This window comes from Nomascus leucogenys, chromosome 9 (genome assembly GCF_006542625.1).
Source record: "Nomascus leucogenys isolate Asia chromosome 9, Asia_NLE_v1, whole genome shotgun sequence".
NCBI classification, from domain to species: Eukaryota; Metazoa; Chordata; class Mammalia; order Primates; family Hylobatidae; genus Nomascus; species Nomascus leucogenys.
Window position 1 is genome coordinate 84,985,037 of NC_044389.1, and position 21,673 is coordinate 85,006,709.

General features: G+C 38.0%; 1 protein-coding gene across 2 annotated transcripts in view; it reads right to left on the reverse strand.

Moving 5' to 3' along the window:
* Positions 1-474: 474 nt before the first annotated feature.
* The window catches only part of MANBA (mannosidase beta), a 114,308-nt gene continuing 93,109 nt past the window's right edge, over positions 475-21,673 (reverse strand). For both annotated transcript variants that reach the window (XM_003257477.3, XM_030819174.1), the window contains 5 exons: positions 19,821-19,985; positions 8,684-8,828; positions 4,839-4,981; positions 3,764-4,021; positions 475-1,268 (listed from right to left, as the gene is read on the reverse strand). In XM_003257477.3, the coding sequence (XP_003257525.1) occupies positions 1,044-1,268; positions 3,764-4,021; positions 4,839-4,981; positions 8,684-8,828; positions 19,821-19,985 (936 nt within the window). In that variant the 3' untranslated portion in view covers positions 475-1,043. The remainder of the gene's footprint in view (positions 1,269-3,763; positions 4,022-4,838; positions 4,982-8,683; positions 8,829-19,820; positions 19,986-21,673) is intronic.

Genomic DNA, 21,673 nt, shown 5'->3' on the forward strand with positions numbered 1-21,673 from the left:
GATTTACAATAGTCATAAGAACATGATATAATATTTATCAAGTAAGACTCTACGGAGTCCCAGCCCTAAGTCCCCTTACCCCCTTGATAAAGCTGTGTGTGTGTGTGTGTGTGTGTGTGTGTGTGTGTGTGTGTGTGTGTACATATAAAATGAGGATACTCTTAGATACTGAAGAAGACTGGATTGTCCGTAGTTACTTTTAGAGTCACTGAACATAATGCTTCTCATTTTTAAAACCAAAATCACTAATAATACCTTAGTTTTAAAGCCAAACACTCTTTGCTGGTCCATTCTATAACCAATTACATGACTGTTTCCAGAGAAAACCTTTCATATGTCTTAGTTTAGAGTCTTCAAACTCTCCCAGTTTACCAAGCAGAATAATAATGAGAACTAAAAGGAAATTAGGGCCCAGCACAGTATTGGGCAAAATTGAATATTTACAGAATGGTTAAATAAGCCACAGATGAAATATCAAGTTGTCAATGTAATTTATGTAACTTTTATTTTTATATAATTTCACACGTACAGAAAAATACTCATATACCTTTACCCAAATAGCTACCACTAAGAAATCTCTGTTGTAACATTTCAATCGCCATTCCCTCTGAAATAATAACAAAGCACTTTATTTGAGTATTCAGTATTCCCCAAAGCTAACTGTGAAAGACCTACATCACCTCAAAACCTTCCATTTGGTTCCATAGATCCCGTCATGTCACATTCTTGTAACCAGCTGCAGGGCCATCTTGTTATAACTGGTTCATGTCCTGCTAAAGCTGAGAGGTGAAGGGCTAAAAACACAGTCCTGGCACAGATTTCAGGACACCCCGGCACAGGCTTGTTTGAGGACATTGCCTGGGTAAACAGCCTGCCCTGAAAATGTTCAGTGTACAACTCTTCACAGAGCAATCGCTCAGACGCGTGGCAGCACGCAGACATGTCTCTCGGCTTCTCTCCTTGTCTCTGTTGCCTTCCTCTCCATTCGGTGCTTTAGAAATGCTTTATTCCCATTGTGCACTGAAAATACAACCTAGATTCCTTCAGTAAATATCTGTTAAGGAGGTCACATGAAAAGATTGCTCCAACTCATTCTTGCTGGTGGGCTCCCAAGGGTAAAATAATATAGTTCGTGTCTTCTCAGTCATGAGGAAACCATTGTCACTAAATCTCCCTAGGATGCTTCCTACATCCAACCAAACAAAGGGAGCGACAGCTGAGGTCTCCAGGTCAAAAACAAATATGTCACCTTGCTGAGAGATGATGGCCTGAAAAAGAAAAAAAAAATGAATGAAGTGAAGGATGAGGGAAGAGTTATATAGTCTGTATACAGTTCCTCTAAACATTTATGTGGGCTTAATAAGGAGCCCATTTCCCACAACTTTGGTTCTACAACTGCTGAAGTGCAGTTTCAAACACATAACAATACATGGAAAATGACTATAGGCTATGGAACATTACCAAATTATAATCACAAATCAAGGAAATACATCATCTCCAATCATTAAGGAGAATATTTCACAAGAAGCTCAAAGCTTTACATCTTTTACAGTTTTTCTCAGAGTATCATCAAGAGAGCAACATTTTTACATACAGCCTGGGTGGTTTTAATGACTTTCTAAGGATATATCTGGACCTAGCTACAGAGCCCAACTGTGGAGCTTACATTCGAGTCTTCTGAAAAGATCCCGCAATCTAGAAAGTCCGCTGCCAGAAATTTACAACAGCTCTACCATTAGAGCTTCTCTCTTTTATTGCATAGTTAAGTCACATTATTAGTATTTTTTTTTACATGTGTGAATTCCACAAAATAGCAGCAAAAAGAGAGAGTGCAATTTAAATCATGTCGGCTCCATTCCTCTTAAGTAGCTGAATAGCATATGCCCAGAGTGAGGATGCGCTGCTCCCCAGAGTGGGAGGGTTTGCAAACCTCTCTTAGTGTGAGCACGGACCTGAGTGCAACCTGGTTTCTTAATCTGTGCATTTGTCATGCAACATCTCAGTCTTACATTATATGTTATGTGTGAAATAAATAATTTCAAAGGGCCATTTTCACTATATATAATTTAGCCTTACATATTTGTGTAATATGTTATCATTCAGGGTTCTGAGTTATACACAAGGAAACTTATATTAATAGAAGCAGAAAAGAAGCTTAATAAAGTGTATCAGGTAGCTCTTCAGGATCGGAGACTCAGGCTTGAATTTGGATGGCAAATTCCCAGATCACACCACCCAGCTGTTCCAGTGAAGGTCCTAAAGCAGCCACAGGAACAAGGTTCATGTGGCTCATGCCAGCATGCCCAGGAAGCTGCCAGGGTAGCATCAGCTTCTGCTGCTCCAAGACCAAGGCTGAAAGAGATGCTGGTGCCATGCTTATGCTGGTTATCCTCTTTGGATTGGAAATCTCCTCTCTGTATGTCTGACGGCAGAGCCTAGGATTCAAGCTTGCACCCTGGCTTCAGGGAGATGGGGAGAACAAGTTTCTGACATCTCTCTTGAGAAAAGAAGCCAAATACTTAGTCTATATTAACCCCGAATTAAATGTTAACCAACATTATTATTACTATCATTTTATCTCTTTAAGAAGGACAAGTCTCACTGAAATCAAAATGAGGCAGAATAAAGAAAGAGCCCTGCTTTTCTCCCACCCCAATTACCCACCTCAAGGTAATGAAGGCCCAATTCAGGAAAGAAAAAAAATTTGTTTTCAAAATCATAAGTTTAGAGACTGCAAATTCATCCAGTACACAGTGTTTTTTTTTCTTTTTTGGAAAAAAATACATGTAAGACTGTCATTTTCTTCTGTTCTCTATTAGTTGTTGCAGATAACTTGGATTTTATTATGTGACTATAGAAAGAAGGTATGTTTTCAATCGTTAGGCCTCTTTCAAATAAAACACAAGAATTAGGTGTTTTTATATGATTATTTCTAAATTAAATGTAGAAAATCCCTTTCTATGAAGTAAAAGTGTAAAATAAATTTAAAATTTTCTAAAAACAGAGAATGTAACTTTCTAGAAAGATATTTCCTGAGTGTCCAGAAGATAACAAAGTTAAAAACATATATACGTACATATATTTCCAACTGCTATGTGTAGGGGAGAAGGAAGGAAAGGTTTTCAACCTACTAGACAAATTCCAAATTCTCCAGCTGCACAATTTTTATAACAACACATCCTGATCATCCCATTTTTATATCTTGGCAATTATAAAAAGATTTGGTGATTGAGCTACTTTGAAGCAATAAATCAAAGAGACTAGAGTGAATATTAATAGACTCTACTTAAAATTAGACTGCGTCAGCTGGGCTCCAATGCTTCCCAGCTACAGGACCTCGAGCTCATCATTTAACCTCCTAAACTGGCTTCCAAACTTATAAAATGCAGATGATAATGCCTGGAGCTGTGGTGAAACTCAGAGACTATGCAGTGAAGCACCTAGAACACAGCCCGGAACCTAGTGGACACGCAGGCAGTGGTGATGCCTCGAGCCTTCTCTCCCATCACTGCACCTGCCCACTAAGGAGGCGTGATGGGACAAACGAGTGGTGGTCAGCAGCAACTCTGACAAATCCTGGATTCGAAATAGAAATCATCTGGTGTTTGCTTTTAGAGGGAAGAGGCCAATCTTCCTCCAGGCCTCAGGTAAACTCAGCACCAAGGAGGACACATGCAAATCTCAGGATGCAAGGAGCTGGCCCAAGAGCAGGAGAACCCCAAAAGGCCACAGTCCCCTGCCCTCTGCCATGACCTGTGCTTACAGTGATCTGCGCCTTGCACAGCCCCACGGCCTCCTTCAGTGAGGACAGGAAGTGGTAGTTGGTTGGGCTCAGGAGTTCATGGTCAGCTGAAAGGTGAAAGGAAACGACACAGCTTTCCCGTGTGCAATTCCCACACCTCCTCAGCAATTCAGACACTGGCTCCTCATAAAGGCGGACAGCCTCTCCTGCTTTCATCACAAAATGTTCAGTCACACGAGAGCACATGGGCTCCAGGGAGCTCCACGTATGGACTCTCACCTGGGGAGAAATAAAACAGAATAAAAACAGGCATTCTTGGTTGCTATGTTTTTAAGGAACAATAGTAGTAATTGCTGAAAGTCAGGTTAGCAGAAATGGTTGAGAGACTATGAAACCTGAGTTTTAATCCCAGTCCTGCAAAATACTAGCTACGTGACTAAGTTAACTTCTCAGTCTTCATTTCTTCATATGTAGAATGACAATAATAGCAGTAATGTCACAGGCTGTTGTGAGAACTTAAAAAATAATCCACGGAAGGCACAGTACCTGGTGCGTTGTAATTTTTCTGTAAATGTGACCTATTTTCAGTGTTTTTAGTGTCCTCCAAACTATAGCCACCTAAGACTTTGAGTTTCTAGCCTCTCTTTTTACTTAAATTTGTTTTTTAAAACAAATTTGCTTTCCACATGCCCATTCTGAATAGTTTTACTGATTTTCACTATAACATGCCATTTTTAACCATTTCTTTTTATAAAGTTTGGACTATTTCCAGCCTCTCATAATTATAAATAACCTTGCATTTAAGGGGCACTTTACAGCATATGTGATTTGCTTTCATCTAGTTATTTTATTTGCTACTCATAGAAATCCTGTAAGAAGAGAGACTGGTATATTTTACTGAGGAAGAAATTGAATCAACAAGACGTGAAGAGTTTTGCTTATGGTCACATCATAAATGGCAGGGTTGTGGCCTGAATATATGTATTCTGACTCTAAATTAATTTCTCTTTTATTTTCCCAAAAGAATGTAACCAAACAACTAAAGAAATCATCTAAAAGTCTCCTTCGATCTTAGAAAACCATCCAAGTAACTTACAGTGAGTGTCATCGAATAATCCGAGTGAAGATCTGACACACCATAGATATAGAACGTGTTTTCATTCTCAAAGCCTACTGGCAACAGTGGAGCAAAGAAATTCTGAGCAAAGTAATGAAGCATTTTCCACTTTCCTCCGTACTCTGAAAATAATCAAGAGTGTCAGGAGACGGCAAAGTCAAGTAGTCAGAGAGGTGTTGTCCAATGGCCCAGCTGTGTGTGGCTCATCGGGGTTCTAAGGGAGTGAGCATGTGAGGGAGAGTCAACAGTGGAGGGTACCCATGTTTGTGAAGCACTCTGAGCACTCTGGACATTATGTCGTGTCACCCTCACAACATCTGGGCAGGCATTAACGAACCAGGGCAGGCATTAACAAACCATGCTGTTAGGCAATTTCATCATTGTGTGATCATAGAGTGGACTTAAACAAACCAAGATGGTATAGCCTACTACACACCTAGACTATATGGTATAGCCTGTTGCTCCAGGCTACTAACCTGTACAGCATATTGCTGTGCTGAATACTGTAGGTAATTCTAATCATAGAAATGGGACAGTGAACATACAGTATTATAATCTTATGGGACCACCATCATATATGAACTGTGTTGTTGACTGAAATGTTATACGGTGCATGACTGTATATAATAACTTACAGATTCTAGGTAGCTATTGATTGCTTTAATGTATAACCACTTCGGGTGATAAGGGATAACAAATACCTCCCTTACCGCACGCACTATAAGCAGTGGATTTATTGAGCCAATCAACATGGGGCTGTGAGGCCCCCGGAGCAGAAGCAGATATAGAAAACTTGTCACAGCTTCTCCCAGATAACCTTTTTGTCTAATAAGTACAAGGAGCTGGTGATCCTCCTCAGGCAGGCAGGATCCTGCCAGGGTTTAGAAAACAGCCAAGCTCTGGTACTTGGGTTTTCCTACTGTCATATTATTAAATATATATAATTTTCTTCTACAGTTAGATATGGTTTGGCTGTGTCCCTACCCAAATCTCATCTTGAACTGTAGCTCCCACAATTCCCATGTGTTGTAGGAGGGACCTGGTAGGAGGTAACTGAACCGTGGGGGCAGGTCTTTCCTATGCTGTTCTTGTGATAGTGAATAAGTCTCACAAGATCTGATGGTTTTATAAAGGAGTTTCCCTGCACAAGTCCTCTCTTACCCACTGCCATGTAAGAAGTCCCTTTGCTCTTCCTTCGTCTTCTGCCATGATAGTGAGGTCTTCCCAGCCATGTAGAACTGTGAGTCCATTAAACCTCTTTTTCTTTACAAATTACCAGTCTCAGGCATGTCTTTATCAGCAGCATGAGAAGAGACTAATACAGGTTCCTAGCTCACAACTACCATAGCCCTTGTTATAGACTCTTGTTATAATGTTGAGATGCTTTAGGACTCAAAAGCAGGCCTCAGAAAACAGAATCTATCTCTCTGATCTCCTTCCCTCCTTTCACCAGCCCCAGGCAGGACTCTAATCTGATTGTGGGTCATAAGACACTCATTCAGAAGGTGTCCTGCCTCATACCCTGGAGGAGGAAATGCTTCACAGAGAAGCCAAGAAGCTGAATGGACAGGCCTTGCTGTGTTTCCCTGCTCAGTCTAATGGTATTAGATCATGCCCACTTTGTCCAATCACATGTCTACATGGTTATCAATCACGGCTATCCAATGAAGTTTCCCTATAATGCCCAAGAGGACAGAGTTCAAAGAACTTCCACATAGCTGACCACGTGAAGGCTGACAGAAAGAGGAACAAGTACTCATCCATAAGCCTGGAGGGTGGCACACCCCAGCCTCACAGGGATAAAGTTCCTGCACTCAGGACCCTTCCAGACTTCACCCCATATATCTCTTCATACGGCTGTTTATTTGTGTCTTTTAAAACATCCTTTGTAATACACCAGTCAGAATGTTTCCTTAAGTTCTGTGAGCCATTCCAGCAAATTAAACCCAAAGAGGGGGTCATGGGAACCCCAGCTTGAAGCTGGTCAGTCAGAAGTTCTAGAGGCCCAGACTTGCGACTGCTGTCTAAAGGGGGAAGGCAGCTTTGTGGAACTGAGTTCTCAACCTATGGAATCTGATGCAATCTGCAGGTAGATAGTGTCAGACTTAAACTGGAGGGCACTCGCATTGTGTCCACTGCAGAAGTGATTGCTTGCTTGGTATGTGGGGGAAGTTTCCCATATATTTGGTCACAGAAGTCTTCTGTGTGGATTGTTGTTGTGGAGTGAGGGAATTAACAAAGCACTTTTAGGCCAGGTGCAGTGGCTCACGCCTGTAATCCCAACACTTTGGGAAGCTGAGGAGGTTGGACTGCTTCAGACCAGGTGCTCAAGACCAGCCTGGGCAACATGGCAAAACCCTGTCTCCAGAAAAAAAATACAAAAATGAGCCAGGCATGGTGGTGTGCAGCTATAGACCCAGGTACTCAGGAAGTTGAAGTGGGAGGAAGGCTTGAGCCTGTGGGGTGGAGGCTACAGTGAGCCATGACTGCACCACTGCTCTCTAGCCTGAGCAACAGAGTGAGACCATCTCAATAAAAAAACAAAACAAAACAAAAAAGCACTTCGAGTTTGAGTGTTTTTTTTTTTCCCACAGACCTACTCTTCCTGAGGAACTCAGGAATAATCTACATGGAATCACTTAAAGGAATATTTACAAAAAATGGGCTCTCCCATTTCTTAAATCGAACTCAGTTTCAGAAGTCCACAACCTCATCCACAGACAGAAAGCAGGATCAGTATCCAAGAGTCTCTGAACAGTATCTCTTTGTCTACCTTTCCAGCATCCCAGAAGGATTTTCCCCCCAATTCTACCCCTGATTCTCATTCAATGCTCTCTTATCTGGTTGGTGCTGATAAAAGAGTTTGGTCAGAGAAACTTGATTAGAAATCCAATTCTCTGTAAGAGTCATCCATCTGGCACTAATGAAAACATGTTTGGAATGAATTTCTTTTGATCTGCATTCACAGCCAGTTTAAGAGCCTCACCCCTGCACTCTAGCGTGGGTGACAGAACAAGACTGTCTCAAAAAAAAAAACAAAAAGAACCTAACCCAACCTTTCTACTTTGTGGCCTTGCCTCATTTTTCACCCCAAACTACTCTTTACATTATTAACTGAACTTTGTTTCAAGTCACCTCTAGTGAAGGGCAAAGACTCACTATTATTCCTTATTTTTTTTTTAATGTACCAGAATAGATGGGATAATTCAAACTGCAGGTTCTATGCCAGTCATCTCACCTGTTGCTAGTTGAACTGTTTCAACTGGTCACCTTTCCCATTCGGGATTCTGCCTCTGCTAGCTTTTCCTCAAGAGCTAAATAGGGTATAATAAAGATGGCCTTAAGAGACATCTTCATTATGTCCTTAAAGGACATCTTTATTTGTCCTTAAAGGTGAATCAGAGAACGGGAAACTTTAACATATAACCGGGCCAAACTTCTACCTGATTGAATTCTCCAACACAGAAGAAGGGATGCTTAAGTTCATGCTTCTTTAGCCCTGGAATGTCCTCTTAAACAAATTCAAAATTCTATGCAGTAATAACAAGACACATGGCTGAGACTTTTGTATAGGAATCTATCCCATGTTTAGCCTGCTGTTGCAACTTTGCACAGCACAGAACTCATAATTAGGTTGACCCTAAGGCTCATGGAAAGGCTACTAAGGTGAGTTGGGTGGCTGTAGTTCCTAGGTGGGCTTTTTAAAGAATGACCTCTTTTGGTCATAGTTCTGCCTGGGCTAATCTGACCCCTCCAGCTCTGTGCTTTCTCAGGCCCACAGTGTTGCTTTCTCTCACTCACACAAAGAACGCTGAAACACTTACCAAGAGAAGCCCAGGAAGGAGCTTGCCAGATGTCATTCAACTGCCAATAAAGTGCCCCCATCGTGTGCCCTTGCTGATCCACTATCTCGCTGCGACTGCGGCGGTAGAATTCAGTTTCTGTTTTGACACACTGGGCCTGCATCACCTGATTCAGGAAAACATTCATACACAGGTGTTATTGTTTGATGTAGACTGCCTAGATCTGAGAAAAATACAGAGTTTAGTTTTGTTTTGGGTTTTTTTTTTGGAGCAATTTGGATAAATTAGGGAATTTAATTAGTATTAGGAATACATTATACTAGATCTGTAACTAGCCCCTTAGCATGAGAGAAGCTGTTGTCTATAACAGTGGGTTTGTCTGGTAGACTTGGTGTTTCATTATGGTGACAATGGAAATAGGATGGTGTAAAAGGTTCTCTGCTAATGACAGTGTAGGCCATAAAGAAAAACAAAGACTACTATTCCAGAGCAAATGCTATATATAGTCCAAAACTGGATTATTTTCATCAATAAATTTTGCTAATACCTTCATAGCTATTTTTTAAGAAAAACTTTTACTAGAAAAAATTCTATAAGAAAAATAACATTGTTATTATGAGTCTGATATTATCCAATCCCTAATTATTTTTTCTAGTCAAACAATTGTTTTGATGTCATGATTTTTGGTAATGTAAGATTTCTCATGAATTCAATTCCTTCGTTGTAGCAGAACAGATGGTAAATTGCAGCAATGAGACAAATGAATTTAGTTCTTGTTTAAGAGACACTAAAGAACTTCACACAGGATCCTTGATTACTGACACCATCATGGAAAAATCAGTCTCTTTTATCGCTGCTGTTACCGGCACATATGAATCACATGCTCTTAGCCTGGAGTTGTGCTGAGGAGGGGCTCATGAATGGGCCACTGAGGAGAACCCAAAGATGGTCAGAGCAGTAAGGATTTCAGAGAACAAGAAGGCCTTAGAATAGGGCTGGGGTTTTCACAGAGGAAGAAAAAGAATGGTGCATATGGCCACCAAAAGACTAAGCCGAGACACTTTCCCATAAAAGCAAAAAAGCTCAGATAAAGGTAGAACCTTTAGATAGAGGAAGGCTGACTAGTGAGGAAGTCATAGATGAGGTTATGACTTACACGAGTCACAGCCATCAAATTCCAGAACGGGGCCAGGCGCGGTGGCTCACGCTTGTAATCCCAGCACTTTGGGAGGCCGAGGCGGGAGGATCACGAGGTCAGGAGATCGAGACCACAGTGAAACCCCGTCTCTACTAAAACTACAAAAAATTAGCCGGGCGTGGTGGCGGGCGCCTGTGGTCCCAGCTACCCGGAGAGGCTGAGGCAGGAGAATGGCGTGAACCTGGGAGGTGGAGCTTGCAGTGAGCCGAGATTGCGCCACTGCACTCCAGCCTGGGCGACAGAGCGAGACTCTGTCTCAAAAAAAAAAAAAAAAAATTCCAGAACGGAAGCAAGAAGAAATTGTGGTCAGGCAATAAATATTTAATAAGAACCTGCAGGATATGTTACCTACTGAGAATGGTGGCACCCCTCCCAGAAAAAAATGATACAGCCCACCATATGGAGCTTATCAGCTTGTGTAGAAGACAGTCCTTCATCAAAGAATCACAGAAAGACATGTAATCATTAAACAGTACCAATGCTAAGTAGAAGGGGTATGCAATGTTACGAGCTCATATGGTGTGGCAATTGGGCAGAGCTGTAGAGTGAGGATTGGCCTAAAAGAAGAGGAATGGGAAAAAGACAGAGGGCAGAACCTTCCAGAGAGGACAATATGCCATTGGAGGAGGATGCCAGGTCAGCTAAGAACTGAAGGAAGGCCAAGAAGGCCTGAGCACAGGAAGCCGGGAGCAATGGAAGAGAAGCTGGTGAGAATTGCAGGGGCCAGATCTTCGAAGGCCACATGTTGAAGGTGTTGGTGTGCATCCTAAAGGCAAATGGAGGTCACGAAAGGCTTTTAAACTAAAGGGTGATGTAAGCAGATTTACATTTCCAAAAGATGACTGAGACTACTGAAGGAGGAAGGGATTGCAAGGGGGCTAGAATGGATTTAGGTAGACCATTTAGGCAAGAGATGGTTTTAGCTATGAGCAGACAAAGCAATGTCTTCTCATTCAGCCACCAGACCACTAGTACTGCAGCAACAGTAGCTGGAAAAAGTGTTCTAAAGCAAGAATCTCACAAAGCAAGCAGCATTGGTGCCACCTCAAAATGACCATGGCCCCTATAAACATTTGAGTTTTCAGTCTCTAAACTATATCAATTTTCAGCATTATCTGCAAGATATATTTATTTTTATATATCCATTCTAACATTAATCTCCTCACTATAATTTATTTTTTCCTGGTTTAATAGGTAAAACTTATTAGTCCCTTAGAATTTTCAAAATTTGAAAAAATTTTAAATGCAAGTAGGATTCCTAACCCTCGCTAGCAATGAAAAGAGCACAAAGTGGATCTATCTAGTAGCCTCTCTTACAGGAAATTAGCATGAAAGAGCATAACCAAGACTCTTGTGTGCTCCAGGCTCTGGCACAGTGCAGTACACTCCACACACAGATGGTACCATGCTAATAACATGGGCCTGAATCTATCCAAACCAGTGGGTACCAGTCAAAGCTAATGAAAGACACCTTTATTCATAAAAATGCAGAAGGCTATTGCCCACTAAACTTCTTAAAGGGGTGTTGTACAATCCTAGTTCCCTGGAAAATCTCTAGAACTTCCCCTTCCCCTTTAAAAACTGTACCTATATTTACACATCCATGCATCCTTTCTTAAAAAGGGCAATCTTTACACATAAGAGGGATAAATGCTTAGTCATTTTCTAGGTTACTCAGTCCACTGTTAGCAGACAAATGTATTTTAGTTTTAAAAATATGCCTATTTGGCCGGGTGCGATAGCTCACGCCTCTAATCCCAGCACTTTGGGAGGCCGGGGTGGGTGAATCACGAGGTCAGGAGATGGAGACCATCCTGGCTAACACAGTGAAACTCCGTCTCTACTAAAAATACAAAAAATTAACCGGATGTGGTGGCACGTGCCTGTAGTCCCAGCTACTCGGGAGGCTGAGGCAGGAGAATGGCTTGAACTCGGGAGGCAGAGGTTGCAGTGAGCCGAGATCAAGCCACTGCACTCCAGCCTGGGCAACAGAGCGAGACTCTGTCTCAAAAAAAAAAGAAAAAAATGCCTATTCTCAGCAGCTTGCTTGATTACACTTATGAAATGAGTCTCCTATGAGAGACAGATGATATGGCGAAAAGAAATTGGATCAAGATACGAAGACCTAAGTTCCAATTCCAGCACTGCCACTGGTGGTTGCTAGCTGTCTTCCAAAACCAATATCCCTTTCCTCCAGAGTGACGGAGTTGTAGCTGGACTACATTTTCCAGAAACACACCCCAACCCCTGGGACTTTGAGTATCCATGTGACTAAGTTCCCTCAATATCTATATACTTTATTTACTAAAATTATCCCGACACTAAGAATCTTTCAATAAGGCTGTTTTTAAAACCAAGATATAATTCACATACCATAAAATTCATCATTTTAGAGGTTATAATTCATTGGTTTTTAGCACAGTCATAAGGTTGCACAACTCTTTCCACTATCTAATTCCAGAATATTTTCATCAACCCAAAAAGAAACACCATACTGGGAAGCAGTCACTCCCCATTCTCCCCTCTCCCCAGCTTCTGGAAACCACTTAATCTACTTCCTCTGTTCTGGGATTTGCCTATTCTGGACATTTCACATAAAAGGAATGATAAAATATGTGGCTTTTGTGACTGGCTTCCTTTTTATTTCCGAATAATATTTTATTGTATGGATATGCTACATTTTGCTTGTCTATTCATCAGCTGAAAAATTAGATTATTTCCACTTTTTGGCTACTATGAACAATGCTGCTATGAATCTGTGAACAGGTTTTTGCGTGAACATATGCTTTCAATTTTCTTGAGTATATATATCTAAGAGTAAAATTGCTGGGTCATATGGCAAACTCTATGTCTAACTTTTTAACAAATTAACAAACTGTTTACCACAGCAGCTGAACTATTTTACATTCCCACCAGCAACATACGAGGGTTTCAATTTCTCCACATCCTTGCCAATACTCATTATTTTCCTTTTTTAAAAAATTGTAGATACTGTACTGGATATAACTGGTATCTCACTGTGGTTTTGATTTGCATTTCTCTAATAATGGATGATGTTGAGCATCTTTCGATGTGTTTACTGGTCATTTTCTTTAAAGAAGTGTTTATTCAAAGCCTTTACCAATTTTTTAATTGGGTTGTCTTTTTCACTATTGAGTTCTAAGAGTTCTTTAAATATTCTGGATGCTAGATGCCTATCAGACATATGGTTTGTAAATTTTTTCTTTCATTCTGGGGACTATCCTTTCATTTTCTCGATAGTGTCTTTTGCCATATAAAAGGTTTTTTTGTTTTCTGTTTTTGATGACGTACAATTTGCCTATTTTTTCTTTGGTTAATTTCTTTGATGGCAAATTTAAGAAACTGTTGCCTAACCAAAAGCCATAAAATTTATACCTATGTTTCCTTCTAAGAGTTTTATAGTTTTAGCTATTACATATAGATCTTTGATCCATTTTGAGTTAATTTTTGTATATGGTATGAGGTAGTGGTCTGAATTTATTCTTCTGCATGTGGATATCCAATTGTTCCAGCACCACTTGTTGAAAACATGATTCTTCCTCCCATTTTATTCTTTTTAGCATTTGGAATGTAAATTAGTACAGCCATTATGCAAAACAGTATAGAGGCTCCCCAAGCTATTAAAAATAGAACTACTATATGATCCAGCAATCCCACTACTGTGTATCTATCCAAAGCAAATGAAATCAGTATGTTGAGGAGATATCTGCACTCCCATGTTCATTACAGTGTTATTTACAATAGCCAAGATATGAAATCAACAGATGAGTAGATAAAGAAAATGTGATATATATACACAATAGAATACGATCCAGCCTTAAAAATAAAGGAAATCCTGTCAATTGTGACAACATGGAAGAAACTGGAGGACATTATGTTAAGTGAAATAAGTCAGGCACAGAAAAACAAATACTACATGATCTCACATATACGTGGAATTGAAAAAAGTTAAACTCATAGAAGCAGAGAGTAGAATGGTGGTTACCAAGGGCTGGATGGGGGAAAGAGGAAGTACCAAGGAGATGCTAGTCAACGAATACAAAATTTCAACTAGGAGAAATAAGTTCAAGAGATCTATTGTACAACATGGTAACTATAATTAATAATGTATTGTATATTTGAAAATTGCTAATGGTAGATTTTAAGTGTTCTCACTACAAAAAAGATAAGTATGTGAAGCAATGCATATGTTTAATAGCTTGAATTAGCCATTCCATAATGTACACATATACTAAAACATCATGTTGTATACCACAAATATATATTTTTAATTTATCAATTAAAATAAAGAAATATTAATTTTTTTAAAAAAAGAAAATCGGTTGACCATAAATGTATATTCGTTTCTGGATTCTCAATTTTATTGAATCAATCTATTATATATACCTTGTCTTTTGTCATTACCACACTGTCCTGATTACTATAGCTTTGAAGTAAGTTTTAAAATCTTTTTTTCAACAGTATAAGATTTGTCAAATGCTTTTTCTTCATCTATTGAGACGATCATGTGTATTTTTTCTTTCTTTACTAATATGGTTTATTACACTGATTAACTTTCATATGTCGAATCAATCTTGCATTCCTGGGATATTTCCCACATAGTTATGATATATAATCCTTCGTATATGCTGCTGGATTTGGATTGACAGCATTTTATTGAGGATTTTTTTCTGTCTACATTCACAAATGATATGAGTCTGTAGGTTGCTTTTCATGAGATATATTTGTCTGGTTTTGGTATCAAGATAATGTTGGCTTCACAGAATGAGTTAAGTGTTTCCTCCTCTTATTACTAATTTTTTTAGAGAGTTAATGAGGGGTTTCTTTTAACTCTTCTTTAAACATTCTTAGAATTCACTAGTGAAGCCATCTGGTCCTGGATTTTTCTCTTTAGGGGAAGGTTTTTTGTTTTGTTTTGTTTTTGTTTTTTAACTAACTCAATCTCCTTAGTTGTTATAGGGCTATTAAGATTTTCTGTTTCTTCTTGATTCAGTTTTCATGGGTTGTTTCTCTAGGAATTCATTCATTTCATCTAAATTATCTGATTTGTTGCCATATAATTGTGTATATATTCTCTTATCACCTTATTTATTTTGGTAAGGTGAGTAGTAATATTTCCTCTTTCATTCCTGATTTAGTAATTCAAGTGTCCTCTCTTTTTTCTGGGCCAGTCTAGCTAAAGGTTTGCCAATTTTGTCGATCTATTCAAAGAACTAACTTTTGGCTTCATTGGTTTTCTCCAGCATTCTAATGAGGTCTTTATTTAATGTGCCAAATTTTTGATGCCCACTTTACTTAATTGCTGAAAATTACTGTTAACAATTTAACCAAACACCATTATCGCAACTGTGAAGGGATAGAATATTACAGTTTAAAAAGCAGAAACCCTACTCCAATCATTGCCCTGAGTCCTTAGGCAAAATATTTAACTTTTCTGAGACTCTGTTTCCTCATGTATAAAATGGAAAGAGTGATATGGGTGTCTGGAGATAATGTGAGAATTAAATGATAAGATTTACAAAGCAGTTCATGACCCAGGACCAGGCATTTAGTAGACACCCAAAGAATGCTAAATATTTGCTTGATTATTAAATTACATGATGCCTATACAAACTCCTAATATATAATACACAATGTTAGTGGTCACGCTTTCATTCCCCTCCTTTGCCCACCCTACTCTCATCTTAAAAGCTCAGTATGGCCTGGATCCTCCATCGTGCCTCAGTGCTACTTACCAAACAAATAACCATTCCAGGGCAGCAGGTATCATCAAAACCTGGGCCTACAGCATCACCTACCTTTTGTCCTAGTTCTTATGATCAAGTTACTTACAGCATGGGAAGATAAAATGGACCCCTAAAGAAAATGAGTTTCTCAAGGACATCCCCAAGCCATCATTAGATATTCAATAGACACACGAAGAATAAACAAAAGCACTAGAGAAGGCTGTAAGCTAAGGGCTTGGTAATTAATGTCCTTGGCCTGGCCTGCTCTCTTAGTGGCCAATAAGAGGCCACGCTGGTAGAGTAAGACACTCAAAAGTTAGTTTAGATGTGTTCATTTAGATAGCTGGGCCTCAAACTAGAGAGTGAGATCTGTGTAACATAGCTAAAGAGGATGTGCTCATGTATATGGGCTATTGGGAATACAATATAACAGGGCAAGGGAGAGAGTAAAAGGTGAGGCAAGATTATCCTGGAATACTAGGAGAACTAAAGAGGCAGGAGCCCATAGGGATATCTTTTTGGCTATAAGACAAAGAGAAGATAGGGAAGGATCCAAACGTGAAGAAATTTACTGGACAGTTTTCTCAGCTAAGACTTTGCTGACAGTTGCAAATATTCCTTAATTAATAAACCGTCTAAAAAGTGGCACATAGGCAAGCACTCTGTTCTTCAGAACAGTATGACAGACAACGAGAAAAAGAACAGGGGTTGGAGTAGGAACATAGAAAATGGAACAGAGAAGGGTTTTATTTCTAATACACAGATTAAAGAGGACTGTTCTAAAGTCAAAGTAACAAGGAAAAACCCTAAAACCCTAACATTTTCTGTTTGTATTTCAGTCAAGAAAATCTGACACTAAAAACAAAACAAAATAATCATAACCCTGATTTCTTTCATCACAGATCGCATCTAGTATGTTGGAAAGTGCCAAGGTAGACACTAACAAGCCACACAAGGACAAGTCCAATTCTGAGCCAAAGCCTGAGAGGACACTAGTGCTAAATTCTCAGACAAAACCATCACCAACAAAAACTGGCAACAAATAACTCCACTTGCATGCCCAGTTCCTAACTATGGACCTTGAATGCCGATAAGTTCAGAAAAGAAAAATTATTTCTATCAGTTCTTGGAATATAATTTTGAGGAAAAGAATAAAGTTAGAGTAATAAACAGCTGGAAGGAGGAAATCCAGCATAAAAAACAATAGCAGAAAAGTCTCTTATACACACACACACACAAATAATAATCAGCCTATTTTATATATCAGAACACTTTAACAAAGTATTATCTGTGGAAAACTTAAAAGATAAAGTGCAACACTTATCAAGGGACAGATACCAACATTGCCTTTAACCTTGTATTCTGGTAAGTTCATGAATTACATATTACCCTGGCAAAACTTTCCTAACATATAACATTATGATTGAAACATTAAAATTCTCCTAATCATTTCATCACCTTCTAAAAAAGGTTATTCTTTCAGCTTACAGTTTTCTGCTTTAGTTTCTATCATGGGGTTTGTGTTTTCATACAGGAGAAAACTGATGAAGGTGTGAGCATGAGTTTGGATTAGAATTCATACATTTTTAGATACTGATAGGAAAATTTAACTGTGATTATGTTTTTAAAAATTTCCTGTCTACTTCAGATCAACTTTATTATTGGGATTAGGCTTTTACCTCCTCTCTAAGAACTTTAAACAAGTATAGCAAAACTACCAGGTAAATAAACAGTGACTTCAATGGAGTCTTAAGTGTGGTCACAGGTTCATGAACTAAAATAGGCGAATGAAAAAAGTAAAATGAAAACATTATCCAAAATTCAGTTTGGCAGTTTCTTAAAAAAATAAGCATAAATTTGTTATATAACTCAGCAATTCCATTCGTACATTTCTACCCTTTGAAAAGGAAATCTACATCCATGTGAAGATTTGTATATGAGTATTCCTAACAGAATTATTCATAATAGCCAAAAGTTGGAATACAATATAACAAATGTCCATCAACAGATGAACCTGACAAATGGAGAAGCAAAATGTGTATAACCATACAACTGAATAGTATTTGGCAAGAAAAAGGACATGAACTACATGCTATAACATAGATGATCTTCAAAAACTTTATGCTAGGTCAAAGAAGCCAGATGCAAAAGATGACGTATTGTATAATTCCATTTATATAAAACGTTGAGAAAAGTAAAATCTATAGAGACAGAAAATAGATTTATGTTGTCCTGCAGCTGGAGGTGAGAAAGGGAAGTGACTGTAAACGGGTACAAGGGATCTTTTTAGAATGACAGAAATATTCTAAAATTGGACCATAGTGATGGTTGCACCACTCTATAAATATCACTTAACTGTACTCTTAAGATGGGTGAATTTTATGATATGTCCATCATACCCTGATAGAACTGTTTTTAAAATCCAGCAAGGTGCATGCCATAACATTCACAAATCTTTCGATACATGCATACATCTATGTGACTACCACTCAGGTCAAGATAGAAAACAGAAAGTTCTCTTGTACTCCTTCCTAATCATTGCTCACACCCTCCTCCACAAGAGTAGTTAATACTACTTTGCTCTCTATCATCTTGTTTTTTTTTTCTAATCTGTACTTTTTTCTATAATATACTTAAATTTCAATATAAAAGAAATCAATACAGTTATGTATCCTTTTATGTCTGGTTTCTTTTACTCAATGTAATACCTGTGAGACTCATCCAAGCTGATGCTGATTATCAGTAGTTTATTCTTTTTTTATTGCTGTGGAGTATTCCACTGTATGAATATACTACAATTTGTTTATAAATTCTCCTGTTAAAGGACATTTAGGTTGTTTCTACTTTGGGGCTATTGTGAATAATGCTGCTATGAACATTATTTGAGATATCCATTGGTGGACATATTAACTATTAACTCATTTTTCTTAGGTGCATAGCTAGGAGCAGAAATGCTGATTCAAAAGGGAAGCAAACATTTAGCTTAGGTAGAAACTGCTATAAAATTTTCCAAAGTGGTTAAACAAATTTAAACTCCTACTAACAATGCCTAAATTTCCAGCTGTCTCACTTCCTCACCAGCAGTTGTTATTTTGTTATTGTCAATCTTTTTAATTTTAGCCATTCTGATGGGTGTGTAGGGGTATCCTGGTATGGCTTTAATTTGCATGTTCTTGATTTAAAACAAGATTGGGCAAATTTTCATATATTTATTGACCCTTTGGATATCTTCTTTGGTGAAGTACCTGTTCAAGATTTTTGTCCATTTTTAAATAGATTGTCTGGCTTTTTCTTATTGCTTTATTCTGGACACAAATCTTTTTATCAAATATATGAATTAAAACTATTGGTCCCCAATTTGTGGCTTGCCTTTTCTCTCTCTTAATGGTGTTTTTTATACTTAATGGTGTCCATAGTTTCAATGGAGTATAATTTATCAACACTTTCTTTTCTAGTTGGTGCTTTTTATGTTCTATATAAAAACTCTTAACCTATCCCAAAATCATGAAGCTATTCCACGTTTTCTTGAAGCTTTATTGTAGTACCTTTCACATTTGAGTCTTCAGTTGATCAAATGAAGTTTCTAAAATTTATTATTACTTTTTAGAGATGGGGTTCTTGATATTTTGCCCAGGCTGGTCTCAAACTCCTAGGCTCAATCAATCCTCCCACCTCAGCCTCCCAAGTAGTTGGGACTACAGGTGTGTGCCACCATGCTCAACAATCAAATTAATTTGTATATGGAGTCAAGTTCATTTCTTTTCCCATAAAGGTATCCACGTGATTCAGCACTGTTTATTCATAAAACAATTGTTCTCATACTGAATTGTGGTGGCATCACAGCCACAAATCAGGTGTCCATATTATACAGCAATCTGTTTCTGGACTCTATTGTGTTCCATTGTTCTGTTTTATCCTTGGGAAATGGCACTGTCTTAATTGCTAAACCTTTAGAGTAATCTTGAAGTAGAGAATATTTTCATACACAATTTATTTCAGAATTTTGTGAGCTGTTTTTGTAAGAGAGGCAAATGCCAAAAATGAACTATTTCATGTCCTATGTGTCATCATATATGTTCTTTGAAGAAAATAAATTCCTTAACCAGTAGAATGAAAACCTGAATATTTTTCACCATATATGGCCTACAAAATCTACATAATCTCTTACATTAATTGCAGGAACCTGTTCAACTCTAGAATGAAAATGACTTACCTGAGTAAGGTAGATGGTATTTTTAAATGTGCGTAATGGATCTGTGCTTTGGGGGAGTCTGAAATGAAGTCCAGCCTGATAAAGCATTTGTTTGTTACCACCTTCGTGATGTTGTCGATGAAGTGAGAACTTGCTATTGAAAGACCAGTCCTCTGTAGACGAGACCTTTCAAATAAAGGATAAGAATTAGAAATCTGAAAGTTGGCAGTAAAACTACTTTTCTATAAGTTCCTGACAAACCTGGAAAGTATTCTACACACTAGAAAAGACCTCGAGGTTTGTTCTGTGGCTCCAGTTTCATAAATGTTTTGCTATCCTACTTGTTGTCAGTGAAAGACTAGCCTTGTGGAAAGGGGAATCACAAAACCAGGGTTTGGTACATATATCCTCCCTTCCTCCAACTAAGAAAGTTATATTTTGGTGTTTCTCTTAAGACTTTGTTTTATCAAAACATATTCCTGGTTTTTGAAACATTCACTATATGTATTTTTAAATATCATTTTATCTACTTAGGTAAATATTTTATCTAGTATTCGTTTGTCAAAACTTAATAGAATGCAATCAACACTGTTAAAACTGTCACAATTCTTAAATAGGAATAAAACACCTATTACACTATAATAGGAATATTATGAGAGTAAATGCTTTAGCACTTACACTGCTCATTTCTTTCTCAGTGATTACTAAATGAAACTGATATACATGTTTAATTTTTATATAGTTGAAGACACAAACCAAATAATGTTACTTCTCTCCCCTAAAAAAATCATTTTTTATTTTTTAAGCCAGGCCCGAATTATAGGATCTTTGTTTTATCCCTTTTATCCTAATTTACAGAATCTTTCTTTTATCATCAGCTCAAATCAAAAAACAAAGTAAAAAAACTCACATATGTTGGAGTATACCTTCTACAAAAAAAAAAGAAAAAAGCAATAATTCTGGCTTCTAGGCCTATAATTTAATGCACTGTTAGCATTTAAGAAAGAAGACAATTGCTGGCTACATCTGAAAATATCCAGAGTTTTAATTCAAGTTACACAGACTTTGAAAAAACATACTCTGCCCCTCCACCCAAAAACCTGAAAATTAAAAAAGCTTAATCCCTGTTCATAAAGTATGACTTCTCATTCCCAGTAATCAAGCAACACATGGGCCCATTACCTTAAAAGGAAAAGGTTATTCTTCAGGAACTGATTCATACCCAAATATAAGAAATATACACTAGCCATATTAAATTTGGAAGTTTTTCCTAATTATAGATGTTTTTCCAAAATGCCACCACCAGAATTAAAGAATGCTAACTACTCCTATTATGTATTTAAAAGGGAGATTCACATTTACAATCACCTCATAAATATTTTAGATGCACATCTTTTATCAATAGTCTTCTTCCTATGCTTCCTCCTCTTAATTTATTTTATTTATGTTTATTATTTTTAATTGACACAATAAGTGTACACATTTATGGGGTACCATGTTATAATTTGATACATGTATACAATGTATAAGGATCAAATCAGGGTAATAAGCAAATTCATCACCTCAAACATTCATCATTTCTTTGTGTTGGGAACATTCAAAATTATCTCTTCTAGCTATTTGAAAATACACAATAAATTATTATTAAGTATAGTTACCCCAAAGTGCTATAGAACACTAGAACTTATTCTTCCCATCTAGCTATAATACTTTTGTATCAATTAACCAACCTCTATTGCCCCTCCCCCACAACCCTTCCACCCTCTAGTAATCACTATTCCACTCTACTTCTTCGAGCTCAACTTTTTTAGCTTTCACATTGGAGTGTCCTTCCTCCATTTCAAAGTCTGAAATATACCTTTGGGCCATGCAGC